Source organism: Palaemon carinicauda, chromosome 31 (assembly GCF_036898095.1).
Source record: "Palaemon carinicauda isolate YSFRI2023 chromosome 31, ASM3689809v2, whole genome shotgun sequence".
Lineage (NCBI taxonomy): Eukaryota > Metazoa > Arthropoda > Malacostraca > Decapoda > Palaemonidae > Palaemon > Palaemon carinicauda.
The window spans coordinates 76732994-76753553 of NC_090755.1; the positions used below are offsets into that span (position 1 = coordinate 76732994).

The 20560-nt window shown below is 44.3% G+C and overlaps 1 protein-coding gene across 1 annotated transcript in view; it reads left to right on the forward strand.

The window, feature by feature from the left end:
* The window catches only part of LOC137624548 (mitogen-activated protein kinase kinase kinase 4-like), a 242614-nt gene that overhangs the window by 205505 nt on the left and 16549 nt on the right, over positions 1-20560 (forward strand). The window contains 3 exon segments of the mRNA XM_068355436.1: positions 6120-6242; positions 7156-7256; positions 20043-20222. Coding sequence (XP_068211537.1) covers positions 6120-6242; positions 7156-7256; positions 20043-20222 — 404 coding nt within the window.

Genomic DNA, 20560 nt, shown 5'->3' on the forward strand with positions numbered 1-20560 from the left:
CCAGGCTAAGTGGGCCACCTTTACCAAATGGTGCGCCACTAGGAACATCAAGCCCCTGAAGGTCTCCATTCCGCAGGTAGCGGACTTCCTAGTTTACCTGAGGGACGTGGTCAACATGTCCATTCCAGCCATCAAGGGAGTCCGCGCGGCCTTGGGCCAAGTTTTTCTCCTGAAGGACGTAGACCTGGGTAACTCCAGACATATCTCATTGCTCATTAAGAGCTTTGAGCAATCATGCCCCCCGCAAGCTGTGAAATTGCCACAATGGGACGTGGCAAGGGTCCTGAAAATGTTATCTGAGCCTCCGTTCGAGCCCTTGAAAGACATCGTGGACAAGGATCTCACTCTCAAGACAGTTTTCTTGCTGGCGTTAGCTTCAGCTAAACGGGTAAGCGAGGTTCATGGTCTGTTCTACGAAGTTGCTCACTCGAAAGGTTGGCGAGAAGTCACATTCAAGTTCGTTCCTTCCTTCGTAGCTAAGACCCAGAACCCTGCCGTATGGGACCTCAGGTTTGAGGGTTTCTCTATTCCGGCAATCCCCCGGTCAGACGACGTGAAGGATTTGTGTCTATGCCCCGTCAGGGCAGTGAGAAAATATTTGGAAAGAACAGCAAGACTCTGGCCCGGGATCAAGAGTCTTTTTGTTTCCACTGGCCTCGTGAAGAAACCAGTCTCGAAGAATATCATCTCCTTCTGGTTACAGCAGGTCATCATCAGGGCCTACAGTAAGGCGGGAATCCCCCTGCCGGGGAAACCCAATCCCCATGACATTAGGGGCCTGAATACTACGTTGGCCTTCAAGAAAAATATGGCAGTGGGCCAGATCCTAAGGGCAGGAACCTGGGCCAACCAGTCTACCTTCACGGCTCACTATTTGAAGGACTATTCAAGAAGATCCCTGGACGGGTTCTCGATAGGTACCGTCGTTTCAGCGCTCCAAACGGTTTAAAGGCATAGCCTCAGCGATAACCGCGGGTAACAAGCACAAGAGACACAGGTTCGTTCCTTAAACCCCCTTGTACTTCCTTCCCCCTTTTTCCGCTTCAAGTGGGCTCTGTGAGGGCCCTGAGCCAGAGACGAGTACCTCATCGAGAGAAAGACATTTCCCCTTTGATTTCTTGCACAGGTGAGTTTCTTAGACACTAAGATGGGTTTTTGTGTAGTTTCCTCTCAATCGTTTTCTGTGGGGTCAACATGACCTAGCCACTTTCTAGGTCTCTGGATATTCCTCAGCACGGTCTCAAGAACTTTTTAGGGCCACGCCCACCTCCTAAAGTATAAGTCTCCTAAGAAAGTAGTTCGAGGTAAGTACTTCGTGTTGGAACAAATCACAAATTTTAAGTAATTTGTATTTTTCCTAACAGTACTTACCTCGAACTACTTTCGGGTAATGGCCCACCCTGCCTTCCCCGAGTGTCCCCTGGTTTTCTTAGAGACCTTAGCAACCAAGAACTTACTGGAGGTCGAGACCTGAGCAAGCATGCACTCTGACCCGGGGTTAGCCTCGGCGCGTATCACTCCGCCTGAGGTTACCCCTCATAGAAAATGTGTTTAGGGTAAACTACACAAAACTCTGGTCGGATGGGAGGAGATCCCGGATACTCCTAAGAAAGTAGTTCGAGGTAAGTACTGTTAGGAAAAATACAAATTACATAAAATTTGTGATTTTCTTGGTCTTTTGACATGCAGGACCTACTGTACATTATTTGTTAGTTACACACATTATCAAGTATTTAGAGTATCATGAAGCATAATCTGTGATCCACAGCATCATAACATTTTCAAACAAATTTACATCAAAATCAGGACCCTAAATAGGGAAAGAAATTCAATATGTTTCTGTGCCTTAGAGACTATCTTAGCCATACAGACATACATACGTATACAAAGGCACTTCCCCCAATTTTGGGGGGTAGCCGACATCAAGCAAATGAAACAAGAAAGGGGACCTCTCCTCTACGTTCCTCCCAGCCTGATAAGGGACTCAACCGAGTTTGGCTGGTACTGCTAGCGTGCCACAGCCCACCCTCCCCTGTTATCCACCACTGGTGAAGCTTCATAACGCTGAATCCCCTACTGCTGCTACCTCCGCGGTCATCCAAGGCACCGGATGAAGCAGTAGGGCTTACCAGAACTGCGTCACAATCGCTCGCCACGCCATTCATTCCTATTTCTAGCACGCTCTCTTGCCATCTTCCTATCACCCAGAGCTTCCTTCACTCCATCCATCCACCCAAACCTTGGCCTTCCTCTTGTACTCCTCCCATCAACTCTTGCACTCCTCCCATCAACTCTTGCACTCCTCCCATCAACTCTTGCATTCATCACCTTCTTTAGCAGACAGCCATTTTCCATTCTCTCAACATGGCCAAACCACCTTAACATATTCATATCCACTCTAGCCGCTAACTCATTTCTTACACCCGTTCTCACCCTCACTACTTCGTTCCTAACCCTATCTACTCGAGATACACCAGCCATACTCCTTAGACACTTCATCTCAAACACATTCAATGTCTGTCTTTCCATCACTTTCATTCCCCACAACTCCGATCCATACATCACTGTTGGTACTTCTCATACAGAACTCTCTTTACATTCATGCCCAACCCTCTATTTTTTACTACTCCCTTAACTGCCCTCAACACTTTGCATCCTTTATTCACTCCCAGACGTACATCTGCTTCCACTCCACCATTTGCTGCAACAACAGACCCCAAGTACTTAAACTGATCCACCTCCTCAAGTAACTCTACATTCAACCTCGCACCACCTTCCCTTCTCGTACATCTCATAACCTTACTCTTATCCACAGTAACTTTCAACTTCCTTCTCTCACACACCCTTCCAAATTCTGTCACTAATCGGCCAAGCTTCTCTTCCGCGTCTGCAACTAGTACAGTATCATCCGCAAACAACAACTGATTTACCTCCCATTCATGGTCATTCTCGTCTACCAGTTTCAATCCTTGTCCAAGCACTTGAGCATTCACCTCTCTCACCACTCCATCAACATACAAGTTAAACAACCACAGCGACATCACACATCCCTGTCTCAGCCCCTCTCTCACCGGAAACCAATTGCTCACTTCATTTCCTATCCTAACACATGCTTTACTACCTTTGTAGAAACTTTTCACTGCTTGCAACAACCTTCCACCAACTCCATATAACCTCATCACATTCCCCATTGCTTCCCTATCAACTCTATCTAAACCATAGGAGCACATATATGTTCCGGATTTAAAAGTGAAAGTCTCTTAATCACAAAAATAACTTTTATATGACTAGAAATAAGTCTGCTAGGAAATCTGCAAAGAATAGTTTTTTAAGAATATATCCTTCTTATTACCCACTAACATTCCTTGGGTGAACCAGCTAATAAACATGCATTTAAAGATTCTCGTTTATTAACATTAATTATTAAACACTATGTTTTCATAGTTTTGCTTTTTTATCCCACTGAAAAGTCTATGCACCAAGAAGGCTAATATTCCCAGTAGACTCGTGTTTATAAAGTTTTGTACTGAATAGCAGTTTGGTCTATTTCAAATGTTCATGGTGCCCTGGAAATCAGGTGCTGGGAGAAATATATCTTATGACAGTATCCGTACTAAATACCATCATTATAATTTACCCCATGAAAGTTTTACCGTCTTAAAAAAGGGAAAATAAGGAAATGAGATTGCTTATTTTTTTTTATTGAATTCAAAGAAATGTCGTGGTAAAGACTATAGTTAAGTTTATTTAAATATCAAATTAAAATGGTTAAGTGGCATTAGAAAGCTTTGTGGAAGAGTATGTCTTAAATAAATTCCATCAAATAATTTTGTTGCAAAACAAATGGTTTGAAAAGTGCACAGAAAATATTAAATATAAAAAAAAAAATCCAATCAGAAATAGGTAAATAAAGGAATGGCTATTAGATCAATTTTGCTCGTATTGAAATTGTCAGAGACAAAAATATGATTGAACTGAAAGTGAATGTGAATAAAAAAAAATTTAAAACTAAATATGCAAGCAATAATATAGCAGTGAAAGCTCTATCATAAGATACCGTATATTACCGTGCAAAGGACAACCCCATGTAAAGGGCGAATCCCAAAATTTCATTTAAAGACGCGGTTTTATTATATACTCTATGTAATGGGCGAACGGCAATTCGAGGCCAGCCTAATATTACTATACTTTTATTATAAATATTTTACCACATATATTATAATTTTTATTTTTTATATCTTTATTAAAAGCTCTTAGCATCATTAGTTATCACTTGCATATGTAAATGCGTTTGTTTGTTCGTCATGAATGGGAGGTAAATCAGTTGTTATTTGCGGATGATACTGTACTGGTTGCAGACTCAGAAGAGAAGCTTGGCCGTTTAGTGACAGAATTTGGAAGGGTATGTGAGCGAAGGAAGTTGAGAGGTAATGTGGGTAAGAGTAAGGTTATGAGATGTACAAGAAGGGAAGGTGGTGCGAGGTTGAATGTAGAGTTACTTGAGGACTTGGATCAGTTTAAGTACTTGGGGTCTGTTGTTGCAGCAAATGGTGGAGTGGAAGCAGATGTACGTCAGGGAGTGAATGAAGGATGCAAAGTGTTGGGGGCAGTGAAGGGAGTGGTAAAGAATAGAGGGTTTGGCATGAATTTAAAGAGAGTTCTATATGAGAAAGTGATAGTACCAACTGTGATGTATGGATCGAAGTTGTGGGGAATGAAAGTGACGGAGAGACAGAAATTGAATGTGTTTGAGATGAAGTGTCTGAGGAGTATGGCTGTGGCTGGTGTATCTCGAGTAGATAGGGTTAGGAACAAAGTAGTGAGTGTGAGAACGGGTTTAAGAAATGAGTTAGCAGCTATAGTGGATATGAATGTGTTTAGGTGATTTGGCCATGTTGAGAGAATGGAAAATGGCTGTCTGCTAAAGAAGGTGATGAATGCAAGAATTGATGAGAGGAGTACAACAGGAAGACCAAGGTTTGGATGGATGGATGGAGTGAAGAAAGCTCTGGGTGATAGGAGGATAGATGTGAGAGAGGCAAGAGAACGTGCTAGAAATAGGAATGAATGGTGAGCGATTGTGATGCAGTTCCGGTAGGGCCTGCTGCTTCCTTTGGTCACCTTGGATGACCACAGAGATAGCAGCAGTAGGGGTTCAGTGTTATGAAGCTTCATCTGTGGTGGATAAGAGGGGAGGGTGGGCTGTAGCACCCTAGCAGTACCAGCCGACTTCGATTGAATCCCTTGTCAGGCTGGGATGAGCGTTAAGAGGAAAGGTCCTTTTTCTTTTTTTTTAGCTGACTTCAATTGAGTCCCTTGTCAGGCTGGGAGGAGCGTAAAGAGGAAAGGTCCTTTTTTTTTTTCCATTTTCTTTTTTCTTCATGTCGGCTACCCCCAAAAATTTGAGGAAGTGCCTTGGTATATGTATGTATGTAATTTCAAAAGTATCTCTCGTGTAATGGGCGAACGCTGACTTTTTTCATCTAAATTGGTCTTAAAATTTTGCCCTTTACACGATAATATATGGTAACTAGATTATAACGAAGAGGGGATACCACACAGTGAGTGATTGCACACTCATTTCCTTTTCTGTTATGATACCAATATGGCAGTTTATTGTTGTACCATAGACTGTAGTTATTGCATAAAAAGCATTTGAAATAAAGTTTGTCATACGACAATACATATGGCTTTTGAAACTTTTATTATGCTGTAACTTTTATAACTGACTGGCTCTGTCTTACTAGCAAAATAAGGAGACAAAATTGCATTGTAATGTGATTGTCATCCTTGTCTCAAGTAAATCGTTGGAACCTAAATTCTGGGAACTTTGAATTAGTGTAAAGAATATAAAGTTATTACCAATTTTAAAATATTCTATAGTCATTATTCATTACTTCTCATGTAGTTTATTTATCTCCTTTCCTCACTGGGCCATTTTTCCCTGTTGAAGCCTTTGCCCTTATGGCATCCTGTTTTACAATTATTATTGTTAATACTGTGATGATAATAATAATAATAATAATAATAATGATAATGATAATATAATTTATGGTTGCATTTATGGAGATGAACTTGAATTTTATTGCAAAAATATTCATAAGCCTTAATCCTTGCAGGTGCCAATATATTCTTAACTGAAGAAGGCAACATCTTAAAGCTGGGAGATTTTGGTTGTGCAGTAAGACTCAGGGGTCATCAAACTGAAATAGGAGAATTAGCGGGTATTGTTGGCACTCATGGTAAGGAAAGCTTGAATTTTTAAAAATTTATCCTGGTAATGGATAGAACTGAGTACCTTTATTTTTTCATGCAGTTTAACTGCTTTTTATTATATTAAACATTATTAATACTTTTGAAAAGATTAAAAATCCTACAAATATTGTCTTGAGTTTATCCTTAATTCATAGTTTCCAAGAAAAAAAATATTTTTCAAATTCATATTTATTGGTGGGTAGTACTTAGTGTTTGAAAATAGGCTGAAGTTATAGTAATTCTGCTGTCATTGATGATAAATTACTATAGTAATATTAATTGCATTATGCTGTCTGTAGTACAGTACTGTATATAATAATCTATTTGATTGTTACACCCAAAATCTAATGTACGTAAATATACTTTCCTGATCACTAATTTTTTTATATGTATTTTACCGACAAAGAATTCATTTCTAATGTACAGGTATTTTAATTTTGTTTTTTGCAATACAGAACTTCTTTGTAAGCCAAGTTTATAATTCTTTTATTTTCTATTGATGTCTAGGTTAGCATTTATTAAAAGTTTTCATTTAACCAAATGTCATAAGTAAAACTAATTTATTTCCTTAATAAACTATACACCAATTCATCATAGTGTAAATAAGAACAAAACACGAGAAATGTTTGTAATGGTAAGGAGTCATTGCAAAAATTTTCCTTTGGTACGAGAAACCAATGCCTATAATGCAGTACTGTATATACTGGTAGGTGAACTGACAACATTAACCACTTTGTTAAGGGGAATGGTGTTTCATTGGATTTATTTGAAAATTATTAGCAAATTTTTGTACTCATTAGGTCTGGTACTCCTTTTACCTGTTAATTTGGAGGGACATGTATACATGAAACACTCCTTGCATAAACAGTCTTGCTCATGCTCCATTTCAATTCCATATAGCATACATGGCACCCGAAATTTTTCAATCTAGCGAAGGACATGGTCGAGCAGCTGACGTATGGTCACTTGGATGTGTTGTCATCGAAATGGCAACTGGCAAGGTAAGTTTAAACCTGTTTATTGTCTTTACAAAAAAGTTGTTATGCATAATTATTATTTTTTCAAACTCAATTGGTAATTGTTCTAAGACTTTCAAAATACTCAATGAATGAGAGAGAATCTTTTGTTATAGCTCTAATGCACCTTTATATTTCTCATCACACATTTTATATTACATATCAAATATTATTTAAAACATACTTGTTCCAACACGGAGTACTTACCTCGAACTACTTTCTTAGGAGTATCTGGGATCTCCTCCCATCTGACCAGAGTTTTGTGTAGTTTACCCTATTCCCATTTTCTATGAGGGGTAACCTCAGGCGGAGGGATACGCAGCCTGAGGCTAACCCCGGGTCAGAGAGCATGCTTGCTCAGGTCTTGACCTCCAGTAAGTTCTCTGGTCGCGTCGCGATATCATCTCGACGCTCTCTTTAACCCAGTGTGACCCTTTGTGTCCCCAACTTCCCTTTGTGTCTCACGCGGTCCCCAGGTGGTACCTTTGTACTTTAGCTTATTCTTTCCCTCTGCGTTCCTGTGTCTCGCGGTGCGTTACTAGTGTGTGATGGAGCATCCCCGTCGTTGTCCTGGGCCTATGGCCGGTAAATCGTGTGTTGCTTTCCTGTCGAAACCTGAAGTAGACCCACACTCCTTGTGTTCGTCGTGTAGGGGCAGTGTGTGTTCCCCTACGGCCACATGTCCGGAGTGCATGTCCTGGAATGAGGTGCAGTGGGTGCGTTACGGCACCAAAAAGAAGGTGGTGCCGAAGAGGTCACCGAAGAAGCCGAACGTCTCTACCCCTCTTACTTTGCCGGGCATGTCGTCAGAGCGAGCCTCCCTACCACCTTCCCCTACCCAGAGTAGGGGACGAGGTAAGTCCGTTGCGGGGAAGAGGCCTATGGCCCTTCCCCAGGAGTCAGAGTTGCAGGATAGTGGGGTTGTGGCGTCATCCCAGGCAAGTGAGGGGCCTGAGGGAGGGTCGGGAGTGTGTGCGGGGGACGAAGCCCTGGTGTAAGCAGGGCCCGTCTCCTCAGATGACCCCATGTGGGGTAAAACTGTTCCTACCTCTTCTCCCGCCTCTTGGGCGTGCTTTTGAGGTGCTTCTGCAGCCGAGGGTGCTGCTGAGAGAGAGGACTCGCCACCGTCGGACTCCCTCGCGTGGGTACCGCCGAAGACGCCCTTCAGGTCCCCGTTGAGGATGGAAGAAGACTTTGGAACCTGGTCCCCCAACGAAGAACGTCCGCGCTCCCCTCCAGCGCCTTCAGCTACACTTCCGGACGTCTTCTTGTGGCCCCCGCCTTCCATCGAGCGCCGAGTGGACCCCCCAACGAAGCGACGCGAGTCGGGCACGCCGGCGGGGTCCTACAGATCGTCGGGATCTTCGGCCGAAGTCCTTTCTTGCTCCTCAGAGGACGAGGCCTGGAGGAAACTTCATAGACGTCGCGAGAGGTCCCGCAGGAAACACTCCCGTTCTCGCTCCCGCTCCAGGTCCCGCCCGATCCCCCAGAAGAATATATAGGAGAAGTGGCTCCCCGGGGGAAGACTGAGTGGTCATCCCACAAAGCAAGCTCATCGAGTTATCGGCAGTGCCGGGCTCCTCAAGTTGGCACCCTAGGACTCGTTCGCCGGAGAGATACACATCCTACAGCAGATACGACCGACGGAGGGAGTCGTTGCTTCAGATCCCAGCGGACAGGCATAAGCCCGCGAGGGTTCCGGCTCCATCCGCCCAGCGGAGAAAGTCGCCCCCTCGGTCTGGCAGCCTCATCCCGACCCCCAAGTTATCTTCGAATCGGCAGGATCGTGAGAAGCGACTCCCCTCGTCGAGTAGACCCGCGGATGCCTGGACCTCCGCGAGGAAGGATAGACCTAGGACGGAGGCCCCCGTCTCGACGGCGATGCCCGTCCTACGTCCAGAGCCACAGCAGTTGGAGCGGATCAAGTCGTCTTCTTCCCCCCGTACGGAGGCCTCCGTCGGAGGGACCCCGTCTTAAGCAGTTGGGCGTCCTACGGAGGAGCTGGACGACCATGCAGAGGGTTCGGCAGCGGAGGTGCAGCCTACAGGAGGGTGATAGGGCTCATCAGGAGACATCATAGGTTAGACGAGCCCGCCTTCTTCCGAGGAGTTCTGGCAATCGAGTCTCAGCAGGCTAGTGGATGCCCCTGTCCAGCAAAGACCCACTCTAGCTTTCCCGTTAGCCAGGGACGTTAGGCTAGGTAGGGCCCACGTGAATAAAATCGTGGCCAACCATGCCGAAGCCCCCAAGACCCAGAGTTCCTCCAAGCTGCTTCAGGGCCTGAAGTCGCAGAGCAAGTTCTATCTGCCGGAAGGACATCGTACAGGTGCTTGTAAGGTGGAGCCGGCAGTCGCCGTTTTACGCCAAGGAGCAGCGGAAGAAAGGGCCTTTACAGCACCAGTCTGTTTCTCTTCGTCAGAAGCGTCCATGATGGAGGAGATAGCTAAGGACCTCGTAAACGTGTCTTCTTGGCTGGACTGGTGGGCTTCCATGCTAGTGGGCGTCCAGTCCTCCTACAACCTTACTATTCCAGAGAACCAGGCCTTACTGAAGGAGTTGATTAGCTCTGGAAGTAAGGCCCTGAAGTTCTTGTCATACCAGTCCCTCGCACAGGCCGCCAACTGGGTTCTGCGGAGGAGAGACACAGTCCTCAATAAGCTCACCAGGCGCCTCCCCGACAGGGAAGCGAGGTCCCTGAGGAGCCTGCCCCTGTGGGACGATTCAATTTTCCCCCTGAAGACGGCAGAAGAAATAATCGAACGGGTCAGGAAACTGAAGGACACAGGATATTCCAGATCCCCTCCAGCGAGAAGACCCTCCCACAGAAGAGCCACCTCCGACGTTCCCCGCCCTCCTCGGGCTTCACCTAGCCAGCCCAGGAGAGACGTCCCTACTACGGCCTGGTCGCAGCCACCGCAGCCCTCCAGTAGGGGAACAGCCCCGGCTCAGTCTTCGTTTAGGCCGTCCTACGCAGCGGCCAGAAGAGGGCGGTCAGGCCACGCCTCTAGAAGAAGATGGGGGAGAGGCCCCCTACTCCTGCCAAAGACTCAGGTGGGGGGATGCCTCAGACATTCTTGGCAAGCATGGAAGGACCACGGGGCGGACCCGTGGACAGTAGCAGTCTTGAAAGAGGGGTACAGGTTACCTTCCCTAGCAGACCCCCCACCCCTAATGCCAGATCAACAGGCAGAGTGGTTGGCTCCCAAAGACCCCTTGAGAAGGGCAGCTCTGCAAGAGGAGGTCTCAGCGATGATGGCGAAAGGGGCAGTAGAGCCAGTCAAGGATCCAGGACCGGGGTTCTACAGCAGGCTCTTCCTGGTGGAGAAAGCCACAGGGGGTTGGAGACCGGTCATAGACCTCTCAACCCTCAACAAGTTTGTGTACAAGACCGACTTCAAGATGGACACCCCGAAGTCGGTCCTAGCGTCCCTGAGGGAAGGGGACTTCATGATGTCCATAGACCTCAAGGACGCATACTTCCAGATTCCAGTTCACCCCTCCAGCAGGAAATACCTAAGGGTGAAATGGGGTTCCCAGACATAGTTCAAGACCCTCTGCTTTGGGGGTGTCAACAGCACCTCAGGTCTTCATGAGAGTCTTCACAATGGTCTCAGCCTGGGCACACGAACAGGGTATCCGCCTGATTCGGTACCTGGATGACTGGTTGTTACTTTCAGCCTCGGGGGGAAGTACTGAGGGAGCAAGGCGCGAAGCTACTGCGGTTCTGCAACGTCCTGGGTATCATCATCAACCTGGAGAAGTCCCAATTGATACCCTCCACCAGGATGACCTACCTCGGAATGGTCCTAGACTCCCGGTTGGCGCCTTCCCTTCCGAGGAGAGACTAGGCAACTTAGACCAGATCCTCCGTCCCTTACTGTCGGGCCAGCCCAGGAGAGCGAAGGACTGGCAGTGACTGATAGGCCACCTAGTGTTAGTGGAAAAACTGGTCCCCCAGGGGAGACTCAAACTCATGGGTGTCCAGTGGAATCTGAAAGAGCTTTGGAACCAGAGAGACTCCCCCTCACAAAGTGATTCCAGTTTTCCCGGAGACGAAAGGAACCTTGGAGTGGTGGCGCGTCAGATCGAACACCTTCAAGGGGATGCCCTTCGCAGCTGACCCTCCGGAGATGCTCCTGTTCACAGACGCATCCAAGGAGGGGTGGGGTGCCCATCTCCTCGGAAGATCAGCAAGAGGAAGTTGGACGGACGAGGAGAAAACCCAACACATAAACGTTCTAGAAATGAGGGCAGTGCGAAGGGCATGCCTTGAGTTCGCCCATCTACTCCGGGGAAAACACAGTACAGTGAACCCTCGCTACTTCGCGGTTCGACCATCGCGGATTCACCACTTCGCGGATTTTTTCCATAACCCATATATATATATATATATATATATATATATATATATATATATATATATATATATATATATATATATATATATATATATATATATATATATATATATATATATATATATATATATATGTATGCATGTATTTATGTATATATGTAGGTATGTATATGTGTATACATATAAATATATATATATATACACACACACACACACATATATATATATATATATATATATATATATATATATATATATATATATATATATATATATATATATATATATATATCTATATATCTAAAGTAGGAAGATGTGATGTAGTTCTAAGGGAAAAGTATGGGAAATATGTCTGGGTAATAAGCAAAGCTCTACCTCCAGTTTGTTTCTACATTATGATCAGAGATAAATGTAAACAAAACATTGGTTGTCATTTTTTATCGTGCTTTTTAGCATGTTTAGGAAATGCATGATATAAAATCACCTTTAATATTTGTGCCTGTTTTAGTTTAGGGTACTGTAGTACATGCATTAAGTGTTCTGTACATTAAAGGGTAGTTTGTTAACAGTACTACGTACAAGGGAAGGTTTTAAAAGTCTGAATATACATGTTGAATAAATAGGTAAATATGGTGTCACTACTTCGCGGATTTTCACCTATCGCGGCCGCGACTGGAACCTATCTACCGCGATAAACGAGGGTTCACTGTAGCACTGATGTGCGACAACGCCACGGTGGTGGCCTACATAAAGAAGCAGGGAGGACTAAAATCGAAGGAGTTGTGCGTCCTCACGTTGGAGCTTCTGGAAAGGGCCGAAGGGGAGCAGATCAGAATTTCAGCAAGGTTCATTCCAGGAAAGAGGAACGTCCTAGCCGACGGTCTCAGCAGGATGGGACAAATAGTAGGGTCCGAATGGTCTCTACACCCGGAAGTGGCCAAAGCCATCATTCAGAAATGGGGGTCGCCGGTGATGGATCTCTTCGCAACGAGACTGAACGCACAGCTCCCCGTGTTTTGTTCTCCTATGCCAGACCCAGAAGCGGTGTTCGAGGACGCCTTCCAACACCCTTGGGACAACCTCGACGTATACGCCTTCCCTCCCTTCGGGATGCTCAGACAGGTCCTCAACAGAGTACGGCGGGCGAACAACCTGTGGATGACTTTGGTAGCGCACTGGTGGCCGGAGAGAGAATGGTTCGTGGATCTAAAGGACCTGGCGCGCCTTCCACCTTGGCCCCTTCCGGACAAACCAGACCTTCTCTTGCAGCCCCACTTTCAAAGGTTCCACGAGAACCCTCGGTCCCTCCGTCTTCACGCGTGGAGGTTATCGAGCGTCTCCTGAGGATGTCAGGCTATCTGAGACGATCATCGGCAGCGGTCTACCAAGCAAAGTGGGCCACTTTTACTAAATGGTGCATCTCTAAGAACATCAAACCACTGAGGGCCTCTATCCCAGAGATGGCGGACTTCCTGGTCTATCTCAGGGACGTGGTTAACATGTCCATCCCGGCCATCAAAGGCGTCCGGGCTGCGCTGGGCCAAGTCTTCCTCCTTAAGGGCATCAACCTGGGTGCCTCTAGACACATCTCGATGCTCTTCAAGAGCTTCGAGCAGTCGTGCCCCCCTCAAGCCGTTAGGGTGCCACAGTGGGACGTGGCCAGAGTCCTGAAGATGTTGTCAAAACTGCCCTTCGAACCCCTAAAAGACATCGTGGACAAGGACCTCACCCTCAAAACAGTTTTTCTGCTGGCGTTGGCCTCAGCAAAACGAGTAGGGGAGATTCATGGACTGTCTTACGAGGTCTCACACTCGAAGGGTTGACGAGAAGCTACCTTCAGGTTTGTGCCATCCTTCGTAGCAAAGACCCAGAATCCAGCCGTGTGGGATCCCAGGTTTGAGGGCTTCTCAGAGCCAGCAATCCCTCGGTCGGACAACCCGAGGGACTTGCGGCTGTGCCCGGTCAGGGCAATAAGGAAATACTTGGAGAGGACAGCCAGACTTCGACCCGGGATCAAAAGTCTTTTTGTTTCCACAGGCCCAGTGAAGAAGCCAGTCTCAAAAAACACTATCTCCTTCTGGTTGCGGCAGGTGATTATCAGAGCCTACAGTAGCGCAGGAATTCCACTGCCGGGCAAACCCAGACCCCACGACATTAGGGGCCTATAAGTACGTCGTTGGCATTCGAGAAGAATATGGCAGTGGGCCAGATCCTGAGAGCAGGCATCTGGGCTAACCAATCAACCTTCACAGCTCACTACTTGAAGGACTATTCAAGGAGGTCCCTGGACGGGTTCTCGATAGGTACCGTCATTTCCGCGCTCCGAACGATTTAACGGTATAGCCTCAGTGATAACCGTGGGTAGTAAGTCCAAGAGACATAGGTTCATTGCTTAACCCCCTTGTTCTTCCTTCCCCTGTTCCGCTCAAAAGTTGACTCTGATAGCCCCCTGAGTCAGCTACAAGATACACTGTCATTGGAATGACAGGTCTCTGGAATGACATGTCTCCGAGGATTTCTTGCAGAGGTGAGTTACTTAGACACTAACATAAGGTTTTTGTGTAGTTTTACCTTTTTCTCGTGTTTATTGAGGTCAACAGAACCTAGCCTCCTATTTAGGTTCCTCGGATATGCTTTAGCACGGTCTCTAGGTCTGGAAGGCCACTCCCACCTCCTAAAGTATAAGTCTCCTAAGAAAGTAGTTCGAGGTAAGTACTCCGTGTTGGAACAAATCACAAATTTTAAGTACTAATTTGTATTTTTCCTAACAGTACTTACCTCGAACTACTTTCGGGTAATGGCCCACCCTTCCTTCCCCGAGTGCCTTACTGGACTTCTTAGAAACCTAAGCTGCCAAGAACTTACTGGAGGTCGAGACCTGAGCAAGCATGCTCTCTGACCTGGGGTTAGCCTCAGGGTGCGTATCCCTCCACCTGAGGTTACCCCTCATAGAAAACGGGAATAGGGTAAACTACACAAAACTCTGGTCGGATGGGAGGAGATCCCAGATACTCCTAAGAAAGTAGTTCGAGGTAAGTACTGTTAGGAATAATACAAATTACTTAAAATTTGTGATTTTATGTATTAATCTCTTTCAATAATTTTTGTTTATAGAAATTCTTTGCAAAGGTTTATCACTAATTAGTTTATGTGGGTTAGCTACAAAGCTGTCATGTATAATTGTTTGTGCAGGGAAGGAATCAGAGTGAATGCTTGATGCAAAGAAGCACGGGTATTTGGAAAAGGTTAGGCTGCATGCAGCAATCCAAACTGAATATTTGAAACATTTTTAAAAAAATATTATACGAAAAAACTGAAACCGTGAAGATAAGAGGCCTGACTATTAGTTCGAAAATTTTGTCGTGTAGGAATTCAAGTACTGTATGGCATTGTCAGCTTTACATGATGACAGTGTCATCATCTTTACCCTGAAGAAAGTTTCTGCTCTAAAGAATCAAGACACTGGGTTGTGAGGTAAAAGAAGTACAGGGATGCCTCGCAACACAAAACTGATTGGTTCTGTAAGGGCTTTGGTAAAGTGATTTTTTCGTGTATTGAGTCGCCTTTTACATGTAAATAGCCTAATTTATTCCAGACCCTAGAAAAACACCACATTAAATGATTATAAAAAGGATATGCACCACATTTAATATTAAATTAACATTGATAAGATGAAAAAGAAGTGTTTAATTAGGGCAAACAGTAAAAATACAGAAACAAAAATGTGGAACCTTACCTTTGGAGTGAGGTGATGTCCGAGAGCAAAGTGTGGGGCGGTAGAGGAGGATGAAAACGGCAGAAAACGTTTACGTACAAGTGGCAGAAAATCGTAAACACTTGACTTTACATAACAGATTTATAAATGACAGAAAACAGATTTAAAAATGACAGGAAACATTAACACTTAATTTTAGGAAACGCATCTACAAATGGCAGGAAATATCAACACTTAACGATAAACTTAAAATAAATTTTCTTTTCTTTTTCCCTTTTTCTATTTTATTTTTTTTTTACTTTACATCTTCTTTTTTATAAATTTAATTACACTACATATTTTCTCCATCACTGCCACTTTTCTTTCGTTTCTTAGCTGGCGCTTGGTCTGCTTTCACTAAAGGCCTCTTACTAAAATATTTGTCCAAAGAAGCTTGCTTCTACCTGCTTCTTAAAATTTTCCTGAAATGACTCAGGCAAACTTCATTACAGTACTCAAGCACACGACCTGTGAGAATTTTTTCTGGGTGTGTTTTCTACGAGAGCCAACATTTTAAAGTAGCCATCTAGACCCTCTTTAACTCTTCCTGAACGATGTTCACACGCATGGCCTCCAACTCCTTCAGGTCATCCGTCGTAAGTTCTCTTGGTGCTCCTGGATAAGCTCATTGATGTCGGCCTCATCAACTTCCAGACCCATGGACTTCCTGAGTGTAACTTTCTCGGCAACTTCAGATTGAGCAACAGGTTCAGGATCATCAACATTTTCGGAATTGTCTTCAGTTTGGTCTGCGTGGGAGCCCTCGAAATCTCATGCGGAGACGGCATCAGGCCACAGCTTCTTCCAAGCAGAGTTCAAGATGTGCCTCAAAACCTCCTGCCAAGCTTGATCGATCATTTTGAGGCATATGACAATATCAAAATGCTCCTTCGAAAATTGACAAAGGGTGAGGTTTGTGCTCTCAATGATTTTGAAACATCTCGAAGAGATATTTCGTATAAAGCTTCTTGAAGTTTTAAATCACTTGCTGGTCCATGGGCTGGAGAGGGGTGGTGTTCGGTGGAAGCTAGAGAATTTTGAGGAAGGAATATTGTGCTGCAATATCTTCCATGGAGGGAAGGAGGGTGAGCAGGGGCATTGTCCAGCACCAGCAGGCATTTCATAGGGAGGTGCTTCTCTTCCAAATACTTTTTCATAGTCGGGCCAAAACAAATATTTATCCACTCGATAAACAATTGTCTTGTTACCCAGGCTTTTCCATTAGTCCCCCACAACACGTTTAGATGCTCCTTAATGACTTTGTCGGTCTTGAAGGCTCAAGGAGTATCGGAATGATACACCAGCAGGGGTTTCACCTTGTAATCCCCACTGGCATTTGCACAGAGTGCAAGGGTAAGCTTGTCCTTCATAGGCTTATGCCCATGTAGCCTCTTTTCTTCTGCCGTGATGTACATTCGACGAGGCATTTTTTTCCAAAAAAGCCCAGTCTCGTCGCAATTAAAGACTGGCTGGGGACTGTAGCCTTCCCGTACAGTCAACTCGACGAACGTCTTAAAGGCTTCGGCCGATTTCGTGTCCGAGCTTGCAGCCTCCCCATGACGCACCACAGAATGAATGCCTGAGCGCCTCTTAAACCACCCACAAGAAGCCTTGAACTCTGGGGGTTCCTGCTTCGTTGTTCCTTCTCCTGTGTTGGCTTCAACCTGAGCAAGCACGAGATCACTAAAAATGGTTCTAGCTTTCTGGCAGATTATCACTTCGATGGTAGTGTCTCCACCCATTTCTTTGTCCTTTATCCAGACAAGCAGCAGTCTTTCCATCTCATCGTGGACGTGGCTCCTCTTGCTGGAGGAAACAGTCACACCCTTAGAAGGTGTTGCTGCTTTGATAGCTTCCTTCTGCTTCAGGATCGTTCCTATCGTAGACGGATTTCGGCCATATTCCTTCGCGAGCACACTCAACGGCATGCCAGCCTCATGGTAAGGATCATCCTCTTCTTTCCCTTGACATCAGCAACTTTCTTGAAACCCATGGCTAATAATGTATTGTAAGTATCACACATGATAACAGTACGTACTGTAAAATTGTTACAAAAGCGAAATCACAAACACTAAGTTAATGCATACGATACCGCTGCCGGAACGAAAAGACATAGGAACGCCAATGCGTAGATGCATGGTGGGATATAGTACAGTAGATGCTGACCAATATGAGAGCAGGATCTAATGGTGGTAACTAGCATCCAAGTAGGGAGATAACCAAACCAATGGGAATGCAGGAAGATGGTAGCGAGTTTACGGGATGGTGGGGCGCGAATTTTAAAATCCGTCTCGGATATTGTCGGTCTCCAGCTCCATACCGCCTTTTGTTGTCCGAAAATGTTTTCGTGATCTGCGTCGTAAAATTCTTCACATCTCCTTTCGTTAAATGAAAATTTTGTAAGCCGATTCTTTCGTAGCTAGAGCTTTGACTGTAGTGGGATGGAGCCAGTGGTGGTGATTTCATCAGTAGAGTTGGCCCATGGTTACCAATTTGCTAGTCATGGTTTAGATCGAAATGCTTGGATGGGATTAACAGACTTATCATGCGAATATGTTGTAACTTTCTCTGTGCGTGCATGCATGCGTGCACAGATGACTCTTAAAAGGCTCTTAGTCAATAAGTCATAGCCCCCAATTTCTCTGTGCAAGTGTGTGTGCGGGGTCGTACTGGTTACGGGTAGTTCATTTTAAAATCTTCATACAGTATTTGATATTTTATTCATTATTAAGCCTTCATATTTCATTAGTCATTATTGTGGTTTATTAAAGCATGTTTTTATTCTATTTTTCAATTTTCATAGCATTTAAATAATCAACAATTACGTTCGGTAGGCATATACGGTACAAATAACACGGAGTGTTGGGGTTCGAGATGACAGACCATAGACGAATGATGCTTTATTTCCGACACGGGCAAAGTACATTGACCTGTGCGGATGGCAGTGTAGTGAGGTGACTGACTAACCGCAAACTGGTGAAAAATGCTGGGCACATGTGTTTTCTACAGTTAACACCACAATAAATATGAAAGCCAATGCTTGACATATAATAATGAAATGTATATAGAAATGCAGGGCAGATGATTCTGCGCCGGATTGAATAAATAATATGTACAGAAAAATGTATACAGTGATGATAATATTGCCGCACCATGCACTAATTTTAGCTAGATCTCTCAAGGGATTCAGCAAACCCCGATCAGGAGATGGAATTGATGCAAAGAGAGTAGCATCATCTGCATATGCAAGAAGCTTGTTTTCTGGACCAAACCACATGTCATGTGTATATAGTATGAAAAGTAATGGGCCAAGAATACTACCCTGCGGAACACCAGATATCACATTCCTATACTCACTATGGTGCCCATCAACAAAAACTCTTTGCGATCTATTACTTAAAAATTCAATAATGATACTAAGAAATGACCCAACCACTCCCAACTGTTCAAGGCCAATCATACGAACTTCCTGACCACATTCAAGGGATTTCTGTACAGCATTGGAGATTGCAAGAAGGGCATCACATGCTCCAAGGCCATTACGAAAACTAAATTGCAAACTAGGGAACAGATGATTGTGGAAGTTGGAGTTTCTCATTACTCTGCTTGCTGTCAAACACATCTGCCTGAAGGGTTACCCTTTCCTTTGGACAGTGAGTGACTGAGTCATCTGGTTTTAGTAAAGGAGGAACTGTTGCATAAATACCAAAGAGTGCAGATTAAAGGGTAGTCCGCCACTTATGCTCCTGGGTTGTACCAGAAAGGGTTTCTTTTATGGTTAAATTGTATTCTTTTTCAGTTGAAATATAAACTCTCTAAGCAAAAGCTCTAAGCTGAGTATAGTTATTCCATCTTATTTCAATAATGTGCTGTTTTCCCAAAGCAGGAGAAATTAGATGCTGCTTTCTCATCCTTTCCATACCAACCAGTCATCTTCATTTGATGAATGGCAGTCCAAATAATGAAATGTTCAAGTCAGCTAGATGTAGAATTCAAGGTTATCACAAAAGCAACTTCAGGCCTTCCTTTCTTAAATACTCAGGAGATGAGTTCACTCTGAAATAAGGAAAGGTAGTAGTGGTTTGATCCTCAGTCCTTGTCTATTCATTCAATGTATGGGATTTTGGCCATATAACCCAGTGTTTGGGCTGGGTAAACTGGAGATAGATCTTGTGTTCTCAAAGTAAAGTGCTGCTCTACAGAGGTGTGTTTATGCATTCTATATGTATAGAGATGGGCCCTTTTCTATCTTTACCCTGAACTTCTAATTAAATAGATGGTTAGAAGGTGATCATAATAAGATTTAGGGTTAGAAAAAGTTTGTTGAATAAGTGATCAAGCTTATTACAATCAAAGCAATAGTTGTCTGTATTTTGTATGAATTAACCTACGGGCTTGTAATGTAGCCATATGTAATAAAGGTGTTTGGAAGTCGGATCCTGCACAGCATTACCAAACCCTGTTGCTCGTAACTGGAAGTTAACCTTGAGACTGGCCTTTACTACATAAGGTGCAGGGTGTTAATCCTCGTCTCAGAGAAAAATTTTTTTTTGTTTTATCATGGATTCTTAGTAGAGACTTTTAGTTAACTGAAATTTTAATTAGATTAAACTTATTGAATTTGTATAGGAAACCTAATAATGACGATTACATTTTACAGCGGCCATGGCCAGAATATGATAGCAGTGTGCAGATAATGTTCAGGGTTGGAATGGGGCAGTCACCTACTGTACCGAAGTCACTTTCAGATGAAGGTCATGCTTTTCTGCAGCTGTGTTTTATACATGACCCAAAATTAAGAGCAACAACATCACATTTGCTTGATCAAACATTTGTAAAGGTATGATATCCTCATTTTTATGCATCTTGACACTTATCAAAAGAAGAATATAAATTTTTTACCAATCCTGTGCAATATTATCAACTTTAAAAGCTGTTTATTCCGTAACTAGAATAAAAACCACGCTATTTATTAGGGGTATTACTTTCTGTCAAGCTGAAATGACGAGCCATTAAAATTTAGCGAGGGTTAACTACCCACACCGCTAGTTAGCGGGGGGTAGCTTGCTACCACTCCCACTCACACACTGGTGATTTACCTCACTTTACTTTTGGCTCGGATGGAGAGCGGTTGTTTCCGCTCTTCCTCCTCACCTATTCTGGACTGCCATTAATTTT